The sequence below is a fragment of the Dama dama genome, chromosome 22, assembly GCF_033118175.1.
Source record: "Dama dama isolate Ldn47 chromosome 22, ASM3311817v1, whole genome shotgun sequence".
Lineage (NCBI taxonomy): Eukaryota > Metazoa > Chordata > Mammalia > Artiodactyla > Cervidae > Dama > Dama dama.
The window spans coordinates 25,557,155-25,579,999 of NC_083702.1; the positions used below are offsets into that span (position 1 = coordinate 25,557,155).

A 22,845-nucleotide genomic window follows, 5' to 3' on the forward strand; every position below is an offset into this window, starting at 1 on the left:
ATGCAACCCAGTGTTCATTGCAGCAGCATTAACAATAGCCAGGATACAGAAGCAACCTAAATGTCCATTGAGAGATGAATGGATAAAGAATATGTGGTACATATATACAATAGGATATTACTTGGCCATAAGGAGGAAGGAAATTGGGTAATTTAAAATGATGCAGATGAACTTAGGGTCTGTCTAACAGTGAAATAAGTCAGAAAGACAAAAAATATCATATATTAATGCATATATATGGAATCTAGAAGGATGACACTAATGAACTTATTTGCAGGGCAGGAATGGAGATGCAGATGTAGAGAATGGGCATGTGGACACAGTGTGGAAGGGGAGGGTAGGGCAAACTGAGGGAGTAGCATTGACATATACACACCATCATGCATAAAACAGATAACCAGGGGGAAGCTCACACACACCGGGAGTTCAGCTTGGTGCTCGTGATGACCTAGCGGGGTCAGATGGGGTGGTAGGCGGTAGGCTTAAGAGGGAGGAGACATATACACACACACACATATAGCTGATTCACATACAGCTGACTCACTTTGTTGTACAACAGAAACTAACACTGTAAAGCAATTACATTCCAATTAAAACAAAAGCAAAAATTATGGTGCATCTACATCTGAAGTGATAATCAGCCTTGATTCCAGAAAAAATAAAGGCCAGAAGAGGGAAGAGGCCAAAGTAAGCCAAGAAATCCAACCACATTCCCCACAAAACAAACACAAAAGAGACAAATCAGATATCCCTTCCTAAGCAGACACAGGTATCTATAATATGCTGTATCCTTGGAAAGGTAAAATACACCAAAGAATAATTTCTTGACCTCAGCATTTCTTTGAGGAAGGTTTAGATATACACCAGAAAAGGAAAACAATAAGTTTACTTTATTAAGAGTATAAAAAGGTAAAATTCTATTACCTCTAAGATATCATCCTTTTGAACAGAGAGCTCACTGTTGTTCCTTGCCACAAAGTCATACTTGGATTTGGCATATTTCTTGGGTTGTAGATCATAGTTTCTACAAAAAGAAAGAAAAAACATGATTACCCCGCTAGCTTTTCCTAAGAAAAACAGAAGTAAAATGCTAAGGCAAGCCAATTTCTACCAGAAACCATTTGGACAAGTTATTTAGATAATAGTTATTTTATTATACCTTCTAGAATACAAGAACTAAAAGAAACTTTGGCGATTTTACCATCAAAATGAACAAACTACGGCCAGGGTAAAAATAAATAATGCAAAATCACAAAGCTAGTTAGTGCAAAGCCAAATCTAGAATGCAAATCTTTGAATTCTTTGCCCATTAAATCCAATATCCAAAATACTGGATATTGTTTTGTAAACCAGCATTTCTACCATGAAAGGGCCAGGATAATGATCAATGTTACCATGTGTCATAAAATTAAAAGAGACTGATGATAATTTCCAATTGTGGTAATTTAAATTATATGTTGATTTCACTGATTCAAGCAATGACTTCAATTCATTAACCAAATAACTATGAAAACATTATGACTAGGTGATAACTTTTAGGAAATCTTTGTCTGGTTATCTAAATTGCAAAGGAAGGTATGGATTAAGTACAAGACAAATAGCATTACTTAATTTGTTAATTAATTTACTATAAACTTACTATAAGAGTAAGAATAGGTATATTTTAAAAAAAACTTTATTTTGTATTGGGGTACAGCCAATTGACAATGTTATATAAAGAACATGAACAACGTTATATACATAGTTTTAGGTGAACAGCAAATGGATTCAAGACATAAATATACATGTATCCATTCTCCCTCAAACTCCTCTCCCATCCATCCAGGCTGCCACATAGCATTGAGCTGAGTTCCACGTGCTATACAGTAGGTTCCTGTTGGTTATCTGTTTTAAATATAGCAGTGCATACATGTCCATCCCAAACTCCCCAACTATCAAGAACATGAAAACCAAACACGTCCTTTGATCATTAAATGACAATTAACAGATTTAACAATGTACTTTTAAAATGCTTTTATATAATAAAATCAGACATATAAACAATATACTAATATTTTCATTGCAATAATGAAATAATAAATTTATTTAAAATTAATTTTACTCCCTAATCTTCTCCTCTATTTACATTCCCACGTTTCCTCATATATCTCTGTAAGAGAAAAAGCAGGAAGGAACTAAAGATGCTTGGTCATTCTTCCCCTGGGAAGTGGCCATTCAACTTGTTGCCCGCCTAGATCATCTAGAATACTGAGTCACAGTGGGGCGTGCAGGACAGTCTTTGCTATTTTGTACATCTTAGAAGTAACTGCCAGCATGCACTTACAAAGTGCTTTAGAATTTACATCTTCGTGGTTTATAGTTTCTTGCCCTCTATAGATTAAACATGGGTAAGACACTGACCATAGTCATCAATCTGAAAACCACACTTGGCAAATTTTTAGATGTACCAATGCTTCTTAAGAGATCTAGAATGTATCAAAAGGTATGGTCTCTGTTTCTGACATGGAGTAATAGATACACACCTGATATAGAGTCTGCATATAGAAATACACACCTGACATAGAGCAGACACAGAGAAGGTAATGATATGAGACTTCTAAAAAAAGCCATGAATTGCTTTTGAATAGCAGCAAACTACAATCCCTCAAAGGTGAGGGCTCTAAATCCAAAAAGTGCTTTCCCTAAATGACACTATAATTTCACTGAAGAGTGAAGATACTTCACATGGTATTTACTGCATTTCTGGCATGTAGTAAGAGTTTAAGATGAATAATAATTAAAAAAAAAAAAAAAAAAAACCCAAACCTCTGTATTACATTTCAAACCAAAAAAATTTCAAATAGTTTTTGCAAGAATGATGACAAATTTTCTTAGCAACATCAAAGATCCAGGTGTCTATTAACTATTCAGCTTCTGTTATAATACGCCCAGCTGAGAGACTGGACCCCTGAAGATAATTGAAATATTCAATTTACTCCTTTAAAAAATTCTTTCTCTGGCGAAATATTGACAGTCTTAAGGTCTCTATACTTGAATATCCCTTCATGGAATTTCCTTCACTAATCTGAAATAATAAAATAATGACAGCTAAGACAGAGGAAAAAAAAAAGGAAAAACAAAATACTAGGCTGAGGAACAAGTTACTCAAGAAGAATTTCAATGAAATAATTTTTAAACTTCAAAACTGATTTTCACCTGTATCTACTAAAAATTGAATCTATAATTAAAACTTCTTTCATACGTTGACATTTTCAAAATGTATTACTCATTGCTGACTTTTCTTTGTACTCAATTTAATATGTTACTAGTGCCCTTAGAATAATAACTGTATAATTTCCACATCTCATTTTACTCAAGTGTTACCTCTGTTATCACTCCTGACAAAAAAAAATTTTTAAACCCCACCTTCTCTAGATTCTATTAAGGAAAAATATATACTGAAATTAAGAGTGTCTAACACTCATAGTAAGAGATGCTTTGAGACAGGAAAGTACTGGGGCCAGCTCTCTACCCCACTTCATCTGAATGATCATTCTCCTATACCTTTGTTATCAACATTTCACCTTTTCCTTTCTCTTATGTATATGGGTTATCTCCATATAAACCTCACATGCAGTTTACACTGGAAACAAGATTGAAAAAGTGAACCTATTTCAATTTACTTTGTTTCTTTCCCATCTTAATTCTCCATTTTTGTCTATATTGATTTTTTTGAGAGAGGAAATATGGGAAAATAAATGAAATATGAAACTGAAAAGTAAAAATGAAATACAGAATGAAATGGTAAATAAGGCATTGATTCTATTTAAATATTCAGTTTATATTTAGTTTAAATACTTCTATCTAAAGGACGGTTTGTTTGTTTTTGCTGGGAGAGACAAAGATAGAAATTATTTCCTTTAAAAGTTACAGAGCTGGAAAGAGTCTTAGAGACCATCTGGTATACACTAGAGAGTTTCAAAACAACTTTTCTTAATTCACAGATTCTGTCAGAAGCATCTTTTAAAACATGGAAAGTCATCCAATGGCATTTGCGCTATTAGAATTATAGACTGGAGACCTTGCTCACCAAAGCCAGCTCTACAAAGGAACAGCTGAAATTTTAACAGATAATTACTAGATGGGAAGTTTAAAGAAGTAGTGAACAATGCAGACACTGGCACCCCTATCTGTGTCAAACCAGAGATAATCATCTACAGCTCTCCAAATGAGGCCCATGAAAAGTTACCTATCTACGTGGCGAAGAGGAGTTGACTTAAAAGCAACAGCAGCCTCCCCTTGGTCCGAATGGGGCCCTCTTCCATAAATGTTACTGAATGCCGTGTACCCATCAGCTGAAGGATACTCTGATGCACTGGAGTGCTGAAAGACAAAGCAGGGAAGATTAAAAAATCACAAAAACTATTTGAATGAGCACTGGCATCAGTTAACAAGAACCATCTACACTGTGATCAGTTTCATTTTCAAGTGATTGACCATTACATGTTAATGTATTATGAAACGGGAGGGTGATACATTTTTGGCAAAAACCTACCTATAATAAAAAAAAGGTAATCAGTGCAAAGACTAAATCTTAATTCTGGAAATAACCAGGTATAAAAACAAGAAATTCTTTCCTGTGTGTGCGTGGCTCAGTAGTGTCTGACTCTTTGTGACCCCATGGACTGTAGCCTGCCAGGCTCCTCTGCCCACGGAATTTTCCAGGCAAGAATACTGGAGTGGGTTGCCATTTCTTATTCCAGGGGATCTTCCCCACCTAGGGATCAAATCCACATCTCTGTATCTCCTGCATTGGCAGGAGGATTCTTTACCACTGAGCCACCTGGGAAGACTTCTTTACTCTGAAATTTCAATAATAGGTGATTTCGGTATTAGGCAGACTTTAACAGCTTGTATAAAATAAAACTGGTTGAAAACCAACAATAATAAAACTCTTAATCTTTGCTTCATATGTTTAAGAAACACACCTTTAACACTCTACCAAAGGAAATACTACTGCAAGAAAATCATCTGAACTCTACACATTAAAAGTATACTACTCTGTATTCTTGTTTTTAAATGTACATGGACACTATGTTTTTTTTAAAAATGGCAGCACTACTATCAGATTTACTGTTAACAGAAAAACATTGATCTTGACAGCCAATAGTACAGGATAAGAAAATGCTGAAGTCATTTCCTTTTGCATTAACACAATGCGGACATGAGCCTACTGGGCTACTAAAAGGGAGAACCATTGCATATGGGTGCCATTAAGCAGCACAGCTTTAAAGATATGTGCCCCCCACAAAAGCAAACAAAAAAGCTCATCTAAGGATACTTGTACTGTTTCCTTATATAAAATGAACTGTGACAGCTATTCCCAGGTGGCACTAGTGGTAAAGAACCTGCCCGCCCACCTGCAGCCTATAGTCCATAGGGTCTCAAAGAGACAAACATGACCGAAGTGACTCAGCACACATGCATGCACACGGGACCTGTACAATAGAACCTAAAGCATCAGAATTCCTTGGCTATTTTAATTGTTTATGGGTTCACTGGGACAAAATATTTGAAACTGGGAATGTTTCCAAAAAGTTTTGAATGCATCTTTACTATAGTTAATTCTAGTGACTAAGTTGGTAGGCATAGGGCTAAGTTCATCCACCGACAGATGAGGTGAAGATGTCTCCAATGGACTACTGCTGATGTCAAAATGCCCATTTCATGTAACTCCTGTGGAATATTTATCAGGATGTTTCACTTAACATACAAATACAGATAAACAATCTTTACCATTTGAATACCATAGCTTAAACCATCAGCAGAGTGAAAAGGCAATTTATGAGATGGGACAAATCATGTATCTGATCATGTATCTGAGAAAGGGTTAATATCCAAAATATATAAAGAACTTAACTCAATAGCAAAAAGCAAATAATCCAATTAGGAAATGGGCAGAGGAACTGGACAGACATTTCTCCAAAGACATACAAATGGTCAACAGGTATATTATGTAAAGGTGTTCAACATCACTAATCATCCTGGAAAAGGAAATCAAAACCACACTGAGATATCATGTCACACCTGATAACAGCTATTGTCAAAAAGGCAAGGGATAACAAGCATTGGTAAGGATGTGGAGAAACGGGAACCCTTGTGCACTGTTAGTGGGAATGAAAATTGGTACAGCCAGTATGGAAAACAGTTATGAAAGTTTCTCAAAAAACTGAAATAGAACTTTCATATGATTCAGCAGTCCCACTACTGAGTATAATCTTGAAGAAGATGAAATTAGGAATTCAAAGAGAATTCTGAACCTCAAAATTCACTGCAGCATTATTCATAATAACCAAGATATGGAAAGAACCTATGAGTCCATTACAGATGAGTAGATAAGGAACATGCGGTATGTGTGAATATACAATGGACTATTATTTGGTCATGTAAAGGAAGAATCCTGCCATTTGTGACAACATGGATAAACCTTGAAGACATTATGCTAAATGAAATAAGCCAGGCAGAGAAAGACAAACACCACTTGATATATGTGGTGTGTAAAAAAGAAAAAAATCAAATTCATAGAAACAGAGAATAAAAAAAGTGGTGGCCAGGGTTGGGGGATGGGAGAAATAGGGAGAGGTGGGTAAAAGGGTACAGACCTTCAGCCATAAATAAACAAGGTCTGAAGATCTAATGTAAAACGTGGGGACTACAATGGATAACATTGTATTATATAATTAAAACTTGCTAAGAGTAGAACAGAAATGTTCTCCACAACAGATAAATATGAGAGGTGATGGGTGTGTTAACTAACTAGATGGAGGGCAGGGAATCCTTTCACATTGTATACCTACATCAAATCACAATGATATAGACTTTAAAAAGCTCGTATTTTTATTTGTCAATACACTTCTACGAAACCGTAAGTAAAAAATAAAATAAAGAACAAATGGCTTAATTTAATTCAGTTTATCATTTCCGTAGGAGCGAGCACTGGCCGTAGATGATCAGGCCATTTTTATTAAACGCTATTATAAAGGGGAGAGTTGAAGAAACAAGAACCACCCACCCCTTCTCCCTGGCTCTGAGCATGACAGTTGTGGTCAGACAGTGTGAAATCATTGGTTCTGAGAAGAACTGGGACTATTAGCAGGGAGGAGAGAAATGATGACAAGTCACTAACTGTGATGACTACACAACGTAGATCAGGCGGCTGCTGGTTTTGAGGAAGGAAAGAAGCTGAGTATCACCACCCATGTTTGCCACTCCTCATCACCTATGCCTTTCAATTCAAAACAAAATCACCAGATCCTGAATCACCCAAGTCTTGTCCTGAGTGCCTCTACTATAGTTGCACTAAAGTATAATACAATCTCTCTTCTGGGGATGATTGCATTTTATGCATTGTTAAATCACCATTACTTCAGCCTCTTTTCCAACAAAATCTTAAGGCATAAAATCCCCAAGAACTACTAGCAGGTGCTTTTCAGTTCCTTTTTTTTCAAATGTCTGAATAAGTGCTCAAGCCATAAAATGGAAAATAGTTTACAATGGGAAAATGATAACTCATTACAAGGAAGAATTCTCAATAATTCTTTTAAAGATACTTATTCACTGAGAGTAGACAAACTTTTACACTGGAAGCCAGGACATATTACTCTCTCTTTAAATGCACAAAATGAAAGAGAACTCACAAAAGTGAATTTCTGAGGCATACATTACTAAATGGATAAATTTTCTTCTTTAAGATCTGAGGACTGTAAGCAAAAAATTTCTATGATTTGAAAGTACTCAGCTGTAACTATAGCAACAGCAAGTGTATCATAATTTCATGACTGATTACATTTTTTTTCCTCCAGAAAAGTTACCCTTTACAAGGAGGGAAAATTCATTGTGATGAGGTCTGAACTATAAAATACAGCTAGGGACATATGTCTGCTAAACAGGGCCAAGAACTGTGAGGTCATCTTTTTAATCACGCAATTAGAGGGAAAGGCAGTTACAGAATTCACCCCAACCATTATCTGCAGCCAGAGGAAAAACAGAGTAGAAAAAGATTATTTTCAGAGTAGTAATTTTGCTTTATTTATAAAATTTCAGAATTTAACCACTCTTTTATAACACTATGGCTATTGTCCAAAGAATTGATTTTAAGAAATTTAATTTATATAAATGTTTCTCCCTAAAAGTGAGGATTTACTTTGATTTGCTATTTCATTCCTCTATATCACAGTTGCCACACTATAAATACCCACAGGGATCTGGGAAAATTAAGGAATTCAACAAAGGAAATGAACAGGACTTCGAGGAGGATCTAGCCATGAATTTTGTGTTTCTCCTTCCAACTAGACCTCATTTGTCTAACTCCTTGGGTTCCAATCCTGCTATTTGATTTGGTTCCACTTTAAATGGTGTTGTTTTTTCTGTCATTACAAGAGGAGTCATAGAAAAACTCATTTTTAAGGAATGTGAAGAGATAGCATACCCAATTTGAATCCCTCGATCCACTCTCCCAATAAATTACAGTCTAAAGTCTGCCAAAGATCATAAAAGATACAATAAATTTTACGATCTCCTCAGGGTGTAATAGTGGTATAAGTCATCCTTTGGACCTAGGACTTGAGTCCAACAGAAGCTCTGGCCTTCTAGCCAGGCTGATAGGACTTGGGAAGGCTTAGTATGAGGCCAAAAAATAAAATAAAGAAAGAAATGAGGCATTCAGGAAAGAGCAGCTTGGAATAGGCTTAGAGGTCCTGGGTCCAAGGGACTGTCTTGAGGGTCTGATGATGGGAGAGGAACATAGGAAAAATGAGCCCAGCCACAGCAAGGCATTTCCCTGATAAGGAGACAAAGTACAGAGTCCAAAAGACGGGATCATCAGGGCTCGAGAGCCCTGGCATGAAGGGCAGGGAGGAGAGCCAGCAGGCTGGGAGGGGTGATACCGGCTGGGTTCAGGCTTCACAGGGAAACAGAGCAACTGTCACCATGACAACGAGGTGAGAGGTATCTGAGAGCAGCAGGACATCGAGTCAGTGAGTCAAGGACAATCTTCAGGTCAATAAAGTGAGAACTCACCATCAGAATTACATGAGAATGCACAAATGACTGCACCTCCCTCAAAAGATGATGCCAAGGAAACCCCTGGTGGCTCAGTGGATGCGAATCCACCCACTTGCCAGGGCAGGGGACACCACTTCCATCCCTGGTCTGGGAAGATCCCACATGCGGCAGGGCAACTAAGCCCCTGTACCACAACTACTGAACCCTCCCGCCTCAACTGCTGAAGCCGGTGCTCCCCAACAGGAGAAGCCACCGCGATGAGAAGCCCCTGTAACGCAATGAAGGGCAGCCCCCGCTCACCACCCTAGAGAAAGTCTGCACAAGCATTAAAGATGCAGTGCAGCCAAAAATAAACAAATGTGTTTAAAAAAAAAAAGAAAAAAGATGATGCTGAAAGACTACCTCTGTGGATAATCTCTTTGTTTCTTGCTTGCGATGATGTTCTGCTGCGTTTGCCACAGACTCATTCAGTTGAAAGAGATCTGGCTCCACGGATGATCCCATGAAGTTCAGCATCGGGGGCTCCCAACCACTGCGGAACCGCGGGACATATGGTGGAATAAACTGTTCTTTTGGCCACTCTGCTCTGTGGGAGGACATTAAGACAGGTGAACAGTCTTAAATTAAGAAATGCTTCTATGCTCAAAATGACCTTCAGTAAGGCTGGCCACACACACACACAAAAATGAAAACAACAACAAAAACAATTCACACCTAGTCTGCCCTCTTTCCATCCAAATAGAGAACCTTACATGTTTATGCTTATATTTGATGGTGATACATGAAAGGAAGGCCGAGTTCTACTTCATGATCTGCTTCTACGACATTGCCTTAATGCTCCATCAACTCAACTTTTAATATAGGTCTTTGACAATTTGAGGAAAGAATGCAAAGCTAGAAGTGTGATGAGTACTTAGTGCATGAGGTTCTCCAGGCATCTAAAGCAGTTTCTGATCTTCATCTTCTTCATTCCCCTCCCATCACCATGATACTTTCTGATATATATTTTTCAAAGGAGACACAGCAGACAACATTCTTAAGGCTCATGACTTTCTAAGTTATGAAGTCTCCTAAAATGAAGCAGATTACCAATTTTATATATTAAATGGATCAGCTAGATTTTCATCAGTAAAATCAAGTGAGGTCTATCTGTAATAAAATCATGATCCATTCATTACTTAATAACTCTGAGACTTATTCCTGCAAGCTTCTAATCACTTATGAACGACAACAACTAAATGGAGAGACATTATTAAATTCTGCTAAAATATGTTGTTTATGTTTCACACATGACTTAATTCTTCAGGTTGTATTTCTACCATGATGAAGTGAGCTATCATTCAGATTGTTATGTACCTTTATGATTCTTTTTTTATCTTTATGAGTTTTTAAGTCAGCATATTCATTTCCTAATACTCTAAATAATCAGAATAGGAAATGACCATTTTCTCAAGTGAAAAGCTAACCATATGAGTTCCTTTTGATGTAGTTTTCCTAGTAGTCATTAATTTTCTCATTTTGAGGTAGAACCCAAGACAAACTAAAAAGCCTAGACTATTTTAGTACTATGAGGTCTGATAAACTGAATAAAGTTTACAGAAAAAAATGAAAAGATCTCTACCTATGCTTACCATAAAATCATAATCTACATAAATCTAATAGATTTAAGAAATCTATTTAACCAGTTTTTACATAGTATGAAATATATAATACATTCTATATTAATATATAATAATATGCACAAATAAATTTAGATAATATTTTCAATATAAAAGCAGCAACAGCAGTGCTCTTTAAGAATCTTCTGCTTGGTAAACCACTCCACGTGTAAAGCATATTCCAACACAAGCAGTTGCCAAAGTCCAAAATCTAAGTGGGAAGGGTTTAGATATATTTCAATAGAAAAAAGGAGAAAAAGATATGAATTGGTCCATTACTTTTAGGCTAGCCTAAAAGCCTTAGGAAGACAAACTTCCAAGTGATCATATGAATGATTTACTCTACGCAGGGAGATTAATACAAAGACTGGAATAAATGAGGAGAGAAGACATTATTTAATCACATGTAATGAAATGAGAAATATTTTTGAAACTTGCTTGGCCCAGCAAACTCGAATCCTGCAGTTGATGATTTCTTTTCCACAGTCACCTTACTGACAAAACATAATTGTAAAATCATCCCCTCCTCTTTTCCATGTCGTCCACCACCACAGTTCTTGTCTCAGGGAATGCTGATTAATAAGGAACCTCTACAGTTGCATTACTGTCCCAAGGGTCCTCGTACCTTGGGTGGATTTTGTCCACGTCACTACTAGACTTAATGACCAGACTGACCTTTGAAAGGTGTGGCTGTGTACATGTCACACTCCCATTCACAGAGCTACTGGTTCTCCTTAGCACGGCACTGGGAGCCTTCAGACCAGCCTTGCTTGTCTCTGTAAACCTCATTCACCACCAATCTTCCACCCCCTGTTCTCCACAATCCTCTACAACCCAGATCTATACTCCAGCTAATTCCACACTCATATTCCATTCTCTTGACTGCCTGCTTCATGCCTTCACTCACGCCACTCTCTCAACTGGACAGGCCCTTTCCCTGACACATGTCTGGGGAAATCCTACTAAGCCTGTTGAAAGGCACCTAAGCAAAACAACTATGAACATCTACTCCAGGACCAGACTGCCTAGGTTCGCAGCCTAGCTCTGCCACTTATGAGTTGTTCGGCTTTGGGAAAATTACTTAATCTCTCTTTGCCCTAGTTTCCTCACCTATAAAATAGGCAGAATACAGGGACCTATGTAAAGTGCATGGTAGAGTGCCTAGCAAACACTATATGTACACATATGATTATACACATGTATCACTGGTGTTATCATCTGATGATTTTAAATGCCAGCCCTTCTATGGAAGATCCCCTGGAGAAGGGAATGACAATCCACTCTAGTACTCTTTCCTGGAGAATTGCATGGACAGAGGAGTCTGGTGGGCTACACAGTCCATGGGGTCATGAAGAGTCGGACGTGACTGAACATGACAAACACACGGCTTCTTTGAAAGCTAACTGCTTTCCTCTCCAAACAGTCTTCCTGACGGCTCCATCTTGCCAAGTGACAGTTTTAATGAGTTTCTCCTAGGACTCATCACCTTACACTTCTGACTTCTCCACTAGACCTCCAGCTTTTTAAGAATTTAGGCCTTCTCATCTACAACATCTACTCCTTCAAACATAGAAGGTTTTAATGAAATAGCTCACTAGATTTGTGTACTAAACAAACAACACTTAAAAGTTATTATAGGTGTGCTGTCCTTAGTCATTCAGTCCTGTCTGACTCTTTGCGACCCCATGGACTGTAGCCCACCAAGCTCCTCTGTCCATGGAATTCTCCAGGCCAGAACACTGGAGTGGGTAGCCGTTCGCTTCTCTGGGGCATCTTCCCAAGCCAGGGATCGAACCCAGGTCTCCCGCATGGCAGGCGGATTCTTTACCATCTGAGCCAACAGGGAAGCCCTAGTAAATGTGCTGTGCTGTGCTTTAAAAAAGTTATTATAGGTATTCGATGCTAAACACGTACGTATGTTTACCTGGTTTTCATCCAAGAGTCTCCCAGTGACATCCACAGCTGCCTCTCATCGGCACTGACCGTGTAATTTAAGAAATCGATGGTGTCCTTCATCAGCAGGGGGCTGAGCACTGAACCGGCCAGCTCAGGACCTCCTGTTGCCTGCACCACCTAAAGTGGCAACAAATCATTTTTTAGCAAGAAGATGATGATTATATGTACATTTTCAAAATGTGTAGATTTAAAAAAAAAATGAAAAAAACAAGTGGTCTTTATACACTCCAATTAAATCTTGATCCAGATGAACCTGCCCAGCCCAATGGTGACTAATAATTTAAAATGAAAAGTTAACAGTTTAACAGTTTTCACAGAATCTGTCTACTGGCTTCACATGACTGTACATTCCCTGGAAAATATTCATGGTTACCCAGAGAAATCTCAGTCAGATGGTTTAACTATTGCTGCCTTTTAATATATATATATATATATATATGTCTTTACTGGAAAATCTATTATGCCAAACTTGAGAAATATAGTTCTTGAAATGAATACGCTAGGGAGAAACAAGGCTTGAGTTAACAGTCTATGACTGTGCCTATAAAGACATACAAAAATAAAGGGATTCAGAGGGAAAGGTGAGAGAAGAAAGAGAAATGGTCTTCTGAATCTACGGTATTGCTTCCAAGAATTTAATTCAAGGGAATGCCCTATATAAAATAGATATCTTCATGATTAACAAATGCGAATAAACAGGTGCAACTTTCTGATAAGCAAAATGATGATAAGTAGATGTCTGAAATCTGTTCCAATGTTACTTCTAAGGGGCTGTTTCCTGGCTAAAGAATGGTAATCTCCTAGAGCAGAAACCAGAGCCCTTTTATAAAAATCTCACCTTCCCGGAGATATGGCACAAGAATAAAGGGATCTTTTTTTGAACGGCGCCAGACCAAGAGTCAATTTCTCTCCAGTCATCCTCGTGTGCTGAGCCTGCCAAGCTGTTTTATGTCTGCGTCTCTGCACATGCTGGTTCCCAGCACCCCCAGAAGGCCCTTCCTCTTCATTTTAGAACTCTGCTCGGGTCCCACCTCTTCTGAGAAGCCCTTCCTAACCCCACAGTATAACTCTGATGCACCCTGGGGACCGCAAGTATGCATATCAGTCACACATTTCACTGTAACATGGACCTTATTTTTCAGCTCTCCTCCCTTGAGAACATGGACAAAAGTTTATCTGACTTTGAACTGCAGAAGACACAAGGTTAGGGGAATGAATGAGAATGCATGAAAGAAAAGATGAAGGATGAGGGAGGTAGGCAGACTCTTATTTGAGAACAAAACCTACCATGACAGCCTGGCACAGGGAAGTTTAAACTTCCAAGCCCTAGAACCTCTAATAAATAGGTAGCAATGACTAAGAGGGAAAGTAAGTAAGTAAAGAAACACTAAAATCTTTGGTTTAACAGTGGGAATAGGGAAGGGAACAAAAGAAAGTAAATGAAAGGCATGGGCCAAAGCCCCCTCTTAAGAATGTAAGTAGGCATGTGTGCACATGTATGTGCTGTGGGTATGCTTGCATGGACATGCTGAGGACAGAGGGAGGTACCCACCAAGTCTTACGGTTTAATCAAATGTCTTTGTTTAAATTGGAGTATAATTGCTTTACAGTGTTACGATAGTTTCTGCTATACAACAAAGTGAACATGTATACATATCTCCCCTCCCTCCTAGCCTCCCTCCCACCCATCCCACCCCTCTAGGTCACCACAGAGCTCTGGGCTGAGCTTCCTGCGCCACACAGCAAGTTCCCCACTAGCTATCTATTGTACACATCGTAACTCACAAGGTTGAAAACCACAGAATTTTGTCTGGCTGGTAGCAGGCACTGAATAAATGCACCTATCCATTTCTCTTGTCTAAATAAAATGTCTCTGACTTAGTAGGCAGCACACTGGATGAAGCAACTGAAGCGTTATGTTTGGGAGACCGTTAATAAGGAGTCATTTTTGAGAAATGAAAATATAAAATAAATCAGTGTTTTCAGATGCATAGCCTGATTACAAAGACTAATTTTTGTATGTTAGAGACACCAGTCCCATTATTTTGTAGCTCTGTTCTGTGTAATGTCTAGATACCTACTTACGATCTGTGAAAGACTGTGAACAGAATGAAAGGAGGTGGCAAAAACTGCTTTCTAAACAATACTTCCTAACACTCGAACTAAGATAGTTTCAAACGTGTTGAAGAATAAAGAATAAAAATTTTGTTAATGAGCTAGAATCAGTTTCTTTGCATGTGGAGAGCCTTGATCCAATTTTTAAAAGTGCTTAAAAAGCAAGAATTATTCAACAATAACTAGGCAAGTAGAAATCAGATGCTCTATTTATAGCAACAACATAGGGACACGTTCATAAATTATTGATGTAGCCTTGAACTTTCATCTTCCAATTGCTTATCACCCAGTTCTGAAATTCATGTTGATAAGGTTACTTACTTTTCTATGTTTGTAAAGCAGTATTCATTTCTTATTCTACTTTAGGTCTTGTCTAGTTACCCTTGGGGAAAGAAGAATGAGGTGTATTCCTTTTTGTTACCTGGATTCTTTTTCTCATTTTTTTCTGACATTCAGGCAAAACCTATGAGAAATGCTTGAATTTGCTCCATTTTTTATAAAGATTGAAGAACTCAGTGCCCACGGTCTTCATATGCTCTAAATCAAATTAGTGAAATTTATCTGCTTCATAGTTACCATTCTTACCCTTTAAAAAAAGATCTCAGAAATAACACACAGAGCAGTCACATATCACTAACAATTATCATTATTGCTATTGTTATTCTAGAAAGCAATCATTCGCTCTTTTGACAGGATGAACCATTCAAAACCACTCCATCAAACAGAAAACTGTCCTTCTAGAGAGGTATTTAAAAGAAAGAGATTCTGTCTTCTCGCCGGGACTCCCTCACTTGCCCTCCCCACAAAAAGAGGAATGACATCAAATGTGTGGTCTTATACTGTATCTTAGAAAAGAGTGATTTGTAGCCCAGTCTCTTTTGGGACCTGTCTGTATGAAAAGCTAACAACTGTTCCATCTGCTTTCTGTTGCCATGCTTTTCTTAAATCTCAGCGCTTTTCTTTGAGCCCTCAAATATTATTTCAGCTAATTTTCTTAGTTGTCCAGGAGGATAAGACAGTGGTACACGCTAGCTTGGAAAACCCACTATTAGTAAATATAAGAAAGAGAAAATGGGAAGGAAAGTATATTACTGTACCTATTTCATTAATTGTATAAGAAAAGACCATACCTGGGTATGGAAAATCTAGAAGATGAAAATGTGTATCTTGGATCCTGGCCTAAGACACAAGTGGTATTACCGTTTGCTGGATAAAATCATGGAAATATCCAGCTTCTTCATAAAGTGACTGTTCCCAATGCACCATTTTGTTAGCTTCAAAAATTACACCTTATATAAAAATATACTTTTTACAAAAATACAAGAAGGGGAGTTTTCTGCAGGAAAACCTGTGTTATGAACATATCACTATACCTGGCATGTATGGGTCTTCAAAGACTGCTAACTATCCCCTAGTATCCATTCTCTCTTCTTACTTCTAAAAAGAGAAGTCCCTACATTTTAGATGGACTTATAGCTGCTCCAATGGAGATGCCATGCCTCTGGTGTTAGGCATGGCCATATGAGTAAGTTCACACCATTTGGATAATGCCAGTAACTGTTTAAGCTCAGTCACCTTCTTAAAATTATTTTTCTTTGCCATTGTATGACTGTTACAAGGACATGGAGGTAAGTCAGCTTCCACATCAGAAATGCCTAGCTTGAGTATCTCAATTCCTCCTCTTGCAAACATTTTCTTCATTTGGCTTCTAGAATATCTACCATGACACTCCTGTTTTTCTTCTCCTGATTTCCTGCTTATTCTCACTTTTTTGCTGATTCTTCTCACTCTCTTATCACTGAAACTACCTAAGGCTATATCACCCCTTCTTCTTTTTTATTTATCATCATTTCCTTGGTGGCACCATCCAATTTCATGGCCTTGTATGCAGAGGATCTTCACAGTTGTAACTCTAGCCTGATTTCTCCATTGAACCCCAGATTCATACATTCAACTACCAATTCAAATTTCTCCATCTGGACATAGCTCAGTTTTGACACTGTCTAAAGAAAATTCCTTACCTCCTGCCAAAAACCCATTTTACTCACAGTCTTCCCCATCTCAGTTAATAATTAGTCCATTCTTCCAGTCTTAAGCCAGAACTGTGGAGACGTCTTGGACTCCTACACAACACTTACAATCTGCCAGCAACTCCTGTTGCTTCTGTTTAATAACAAGAATCACACTTCTCACCACCTCCAATGTTACTTGGTGGCAACTACATAATCTCCCATCAGGATTATTTCCAGGGCCACCTCAGTCCCTTCCTCCCTCAAATTTCTAAACACTGCAGCCAAAGCAATCCTTTTCTGCTGAAAATCCTCCAAAAGCGTCAAAGGTTTCACAATCATCTGTGAAGACCAATAGAATATGTCCTCCTGTTTGCTGACCTCAGCTCCCTCTAGTTGAGCTCCCTCTTATTTCATTCAAGTGACAATACCTATTTCTCCCAAGAACAGGATTTACATGTTACCGTCTCGGAGCATCAACATTAGCTGTTTTCTGCCTGGGAAGTCTCTTCCTTCCGAAATCCACATGACTCATTCCTTACTTCATTTCCTAAAATGATACCTTTTCAGTGAGTCATTCCCTTAAACAACCCTATTCAAAAAAGTGTAATACTTCACAACACACACACACACACACACACACACACACATACATGGCACTCCCTGTCTCCTTCTCTGTATTTTTCCACACAGGTTTATTTTGAGTGAATTATTTACACATTTTTCAGATTACTGGCTGCCACTCCACAGTACCACCTAAGTTCCAATAAGAATTTATGTGTTCATGGTCCGAAAGGATACATGCACCCCAATGTTCATTGCAGCACTGTTTATAACAGCCAAGACACGGAAGCAACCTAAACATCCACTGACAGAGGAATGGATAAAGAAGATGAGGTACAATGGAATATTACCTAACCATTAATAAGAATGAAATAATGCCATTTGCAACAACATGGATGGCCCTACAGACTATCATTCTGAGTGAAGTCAAAGAAGAAGAAATATTGTATTACAACCCTTAAATGTGGAATCTAAAAGGAAATGATACAAATGAACTTATTTACAAAATAGAAACAGACTCACAGACTTAGAGAATGAATGTATGGCTGCCAGGAGGGAAGAGAAGGAGGAAGGGATAGTTAGGTAGTTTGGGATGGACATGTATACACTGCTATATTTAAAATGCTTAACAACAAGGACATACTGTATAGCCCAGGGAACCCTGCTCAATGGTATGTGGCAGCCTGGATGGGAGGGGAGTTTGGGGGAGAGTGGACACACACATGGGTATGACTGAGCCCCTTTGCTGTCCACTTGAAACTATCACAACATTATTAACTGGCTGTATTCCAATACAACATAAAAAGGTTAAAAAAAGAAATTATGTGCTTTGTTATTGATGAGCTACCAATAATGCCAAGCATGTAAGCAGGCTCTCAGTTAATGTTTGCTGAATAAATAAATGAACAAACAAGTGATTGAATCAGATGCAGCTCAGGAGATGGAGAACATCTCACTGAAAGAAATCTGGATCTCTGGATAACTTCATAGAGCAAAGCTATCTGTCAGCATTGGACTCCTCATGTCTAGCCTGTTTTGAGAGAAATAAAACTTTCTATATCGTTCAAGCCATTTATGCTGTCTACTAGTATATACTGAAACACAGGCATTCAATAAATCTTTCCTTTTTCTCATCTTCTTAGTTCTGTCAAAGACATCAGTTTCCTCAGCTATAAATTAAGTGTTTGGACTAGGCAATTTCTACGTTTCTTTTCAGTTCAGTTGCTCAGTCGTGTCTGATTCTTTGCGAACCCATGAACCGCAGCATGCTAGGCCTCCCTGTCCATCACCAACTCCCAGAGTTTACCCAAACTCATGTCCATTGAGTCGGTGATGCCTTCCAACCATCTCATCCTCTGTTTTCCCCTTCTCTGCCTGCCCTCAATCTTTCCCAGCATCAGGGTCTTTTCAAATGAGTCAGCTCTTCACATCAGGTGGCCAAAGTGTTGGAGTTTCAGCTTCAACATCAGTCATTCCAATGAACACTCAGGACCGATCTCCTTTAGGATGGACTGGTTGGATCTCCTTGCAGTCCAAGGGACTCTCAAGAGTCTTCTCCAACACCACAGTTCAAAAGCACTCAAATTCTTCAGCGCTCAGCTTTTTTTATAGCCCAACTCTCATATACATACATGACCACTGGAAAAACCATAGCCTTGACTAGACGGACCTTTGTTGACTAAGTGATGTCTCTGCTTTTTAATATGCTGTCTAGGTTGGTCATAACTTTCCTCCCAAGGAGTAACCGTCTTTTAATTTCAAGACTGCAATCACCATCTGCAGTGATTTTAGAGCCCCAAAAAATAAAGTCAGCCACTGTTTTCCCATCTATTTGCCATGAAGTGATGGGACCAGCTGCCATGATCTTAGTTTTCTGAATGTTGAGCTTTAAGCCAACTTTTTCACTCTCCTCTTTCACTTTCATCAAGAGGCTCTTTAGTTCTTCTTTTAGGCTTTCAAATTTCACATCATCAATGTCTACAACAGACGTGAAAAGAAATAGTACCCAAGCAAGGCAATGAAGAAAAACTGTCTAGATAATCTAAACAGATATGTGGGGAAACAGAAAAAACACTAAGAATAATTACTTTCTGAAATTAACAAAATCTTACCATATTTAATGGAGTAAATAAAAAATGAACCAAATCTGCAGCACTAGGATTCTGGATGTGAGATTTCAATTTGGCCTGTAAGATTAAAAAAGCAGGCAAATACATTACTACAATGTAATCAGGCCAAAGACAGACATTCAAAAAGGTTCAACACAGACTCAAAAGAAGAGGTTTTGCTACTAGTTTCACCTTTGGAATCTTAATTAGCAAGCACTGAATTAGACTAGGAGAATTTCATTTTAAAAATTAGAGTCATCCTTTTTTGATCAAGTCTCTTAGAAGTGTAAGTTTTACAATCTGCTATTCTAATTAAAGGCAAATAAAAACACATACAAAAAAAAATCCACAATAACAGTTTAATCTCTTAATTTGATCAGGTACATCCTGGCTAGACTCTGATCTCTTCCGTTTGTTGCTTCTAATCGTACACAAATAAATTTCACTTACCAGAAGGTTAAATCCATGTTTAAACTTTTGGAAACAGTCCACAAATGCATCAGGAGGTGGAGGTTTTGCCCGCAGTGTTAAAACACCCTCTAAAGAATGAAATAGGAGAAGGGGGTAGATGAGAGCAAAGTTCCAAGAAAACTTATTCAATGAAAAGAAAATACATTTCTGTTTGTAAAGTTTGATGATCACATCAGATATCATGCTACCTAGTTACCTTCCCATTTCTCATAGACTGACTATAACAAATTAAGATGACCCAACCTTTGAAATGGATTCCTGTACCCTTAGGCACTACCAGATTACTCATCAGGTTCCATAAATTTATACTGCAGCCCTTCTACATGCTAATCACTGTGTTTATCACTGTGAAGACTATAAAAATGCCTAAGTTGTGTAAGTTACACATCCTACTCCTAAGGCCCTAAAAATCCATAGACGATGTGAATCAGATAAGTAATAGAGATGTGTCGACTGAGGCTACAAAGAGACTACAGATGAGGAAATGTGTACTTAAGGATGTGTCCTGGGAAAAGCAGTTTTTAGATGGGATTTGAAAAGTTTGTTCCAGGGCAGTTTGGTAAGAAAAATATCATGATTGAATAAAAGCAGCATTAGCAAAACCATGGAAAAAGGAAATAGTCTCTACATGAAACAACAAACAGAAAAGCAAAGACACACAAGAATGGAAAAATAGATCAAGGTGTGACTGTGAATGACCTTGACTGCCAGGGTGAGGAGTGTGACTTACCTAAAGCAATAGAACATGGGATTAACAAGCTTTTCAGCAGAAAAAAATGAAGTAACTGCCTTACAGCTTTAAGAAGAATGTCCTCACAAAACGGAAGACTAGAGGCTTGAAGGTTACTTAGAAAGCTGGGTAAAAAATGAGGTGCCGTGAAGCAGCTGCTGGATATGAAACTGAAAAGGGAAAAAAAACTTTATACAAGAGAGGCTGAAAAAATAAAATCAATGTTGGTTATCAACTAGAGAAGGGACTCACAGAAAAATCTATGGTTCTGAATTTGGATGACCAAGAAGACGGCATACCCTTTGTAAGGAGTACAAGAGCAGCAAGTACCTCAGAAAGCAATAATGCTGAGTTTCAGAATATATGAGGGAAAGTGTATCCACACACACATATGCTTATGATGCAGACAGAGCTGGAGCAAGATGTGGAAGTCATGTGTAAAGAAAAGAACATTTACTCTTCTCTTATATATTTCAGTCTATACCATCTTGTTACAAAATTATAATTTTATATACCTTGAGGTCATTTTAAATAACTGAACTGCAGCATATGTAAAAACTGCTTGAAGGTGACCTGAACATACTGTTTGGAGTTTTGTGATAAAAAACTAAAATCCATTGACATTTTTAACTATTTTAATGAGAAGAGTCAATTCTTTAATTTAACAAAGTAACGAGGTTCTATATTTATAGTAAAATAAAATTAAATATGAGAAGAATGGTGCTATGACTTTCTTTAACAGACATTATCTTTACAATGTCTAACAAAAACTATAGACAGATGGCCACTATTGAATGAGTCTCTAATTAATTTAGGAAGAATGTCTTAGAGTCTTTCTTTACTGTAGCCAAATTGGGACCAAAGGTGCTATTCCCCAGGTTTATTGTGCTCTCCGCCTACATCACTGGTTCTCTCAAGACCAGAAAAGGGACCTTGGTCTCTGGTCAATGAGTCCTGTTTAACAACTCTGAAGTGCCAGCTCTGCCTAGCCCTGGCATTCTGAATGGTTCTTTAGAAGGTTAAGAAAATCCAACTTACCTCCTGGCCCTTTCTTTTTACCTTTCTTAGCTTTCTTCCTTTTAGAAAGTTCAGTAAACGCTTCAGCTGCTTTTTGGAGTTTTGTGATAAAAAATTCAATGTCATCCAAAATGTGGTTTAAGATTTGCTGAAATTAGAAATTACAGAATAAGCTATAAAGCAGAAGAAAACTATTTTTGCCTTAGTTTTACACCGTGAAGGAAGATGAGAAAGTTTAAAAGAAAGAAAGAAAGAAAAGAAAAAGGAACACTTCCCACATATAAATTTCAAGTTTATCACTAATTCTAAGAAAAAGTATTCAACTAAGTATACCTGTGGCTAAAGTCTAACATTTACATTTTTATTTAGTTTTATCTTATTCTATTTTCAATATCATAAAGAAAACATTCAAAATATTTATTCAGATTATTAACTATTTTCAATTACTCTAATTTTCTCATTGTGTTCTTCCCGCATAAAGTTGGGGGTGGAGGGAGGATTCTAAAAAAACAGTTCGTTAGAATAGCACCAGCATTTCAGTTTTTCTAATAAATTTCCTAATAAAGCAATGACAATATTATTTTTCAGCACTAAGGGTATATAGAATGTTGTGATAATCTAACACACACATTGATAATCTGTAATAATAGGCATTAATAAGAGTTTCTACAGGGTAAAGCAGAATTAATGATGCACTATGCTTTCACAGATCATGGGATCAACTTCAATTATACTATATATTATATTATATATTATATTAATATATACTGTATATTATACATACAATAGTCTTTCTTGACTTCCTTTTATGTGTGAAACTTGACATTCTTTTAAAGACTGAAAACTGAGATTAAATAAGCTTTTGAGTATTAAATAAACCTTTAAGTGTTAACAAATAACACTGTTATATAAAAATTAAATTTCAAACTCTAAAATCCTTTAAGTATTTGTTTTCAAATAAGCTTAGAACATGAGTATAAAAAGCAATTATACTGACATCATATTTTATAATTATGTCATAGGGCAGTGTCATTTTGCCAGGAAATTACTATAGAGAAATCAAAATCAATATAGCCTTATCTTTTATAAAGTATTAAAATATACTTACCTACCCTTAAGAAATGCCACATAACTTTTATCTTTCAGGCATTATAAAACATTTTAGAATAAATTCC

General features: G+C 37.4%; 1 protein-coding gene across 8 annotated transcripts in view; it reads right to left on the reverse strand.

The window, feature by feature from the left end:
* The window catches only part of EPS8 (EGFR pathway substrate 8, signaling adaptor), a 202,081-nt gene that overhangs the window by 29,287 nt on the left and 149,949 nt on the right, over positions 1 to 22,845 (reverse strand). For all 8 annotated transcript variants that reach the window (XM_061125076.1, XM_061125073.1, XM_061125074.1 and 5 more), the window contains 7 exons: positions 21,692 to 21,818; positions 19,903 to 19,991; positions 19,456 to 19,530; positions 12,625 to 12,773; positions 9,445 to 9,628; positions 4,229 to 4,362; positions 925 to 1,024 (listed from right to left, as the gene is read on the reverse strand). In XM_061125076.1, coding sequence (XP_060981059.1) covers positions 925 to 1,024; positions 4,229 to 4,362; positions 9,445 to 9,628; positions 12,625 to 12,773; positions 19,456 to 19,530; positions 19,903 to 19,991; positions 21,692 to 21,818 — 858 coding nt within the window. The remainder of the gene's footprint in view (positions 1 to 924; positions 1,025 to 4,228; positions 4,363 to 9,444; positions 9,629 to 12,624; positions 12,774 to 19,455; positions 19,531 to 19,902; positions 19,992 to 21,691; positions 21,819 to 22,845) is intronic.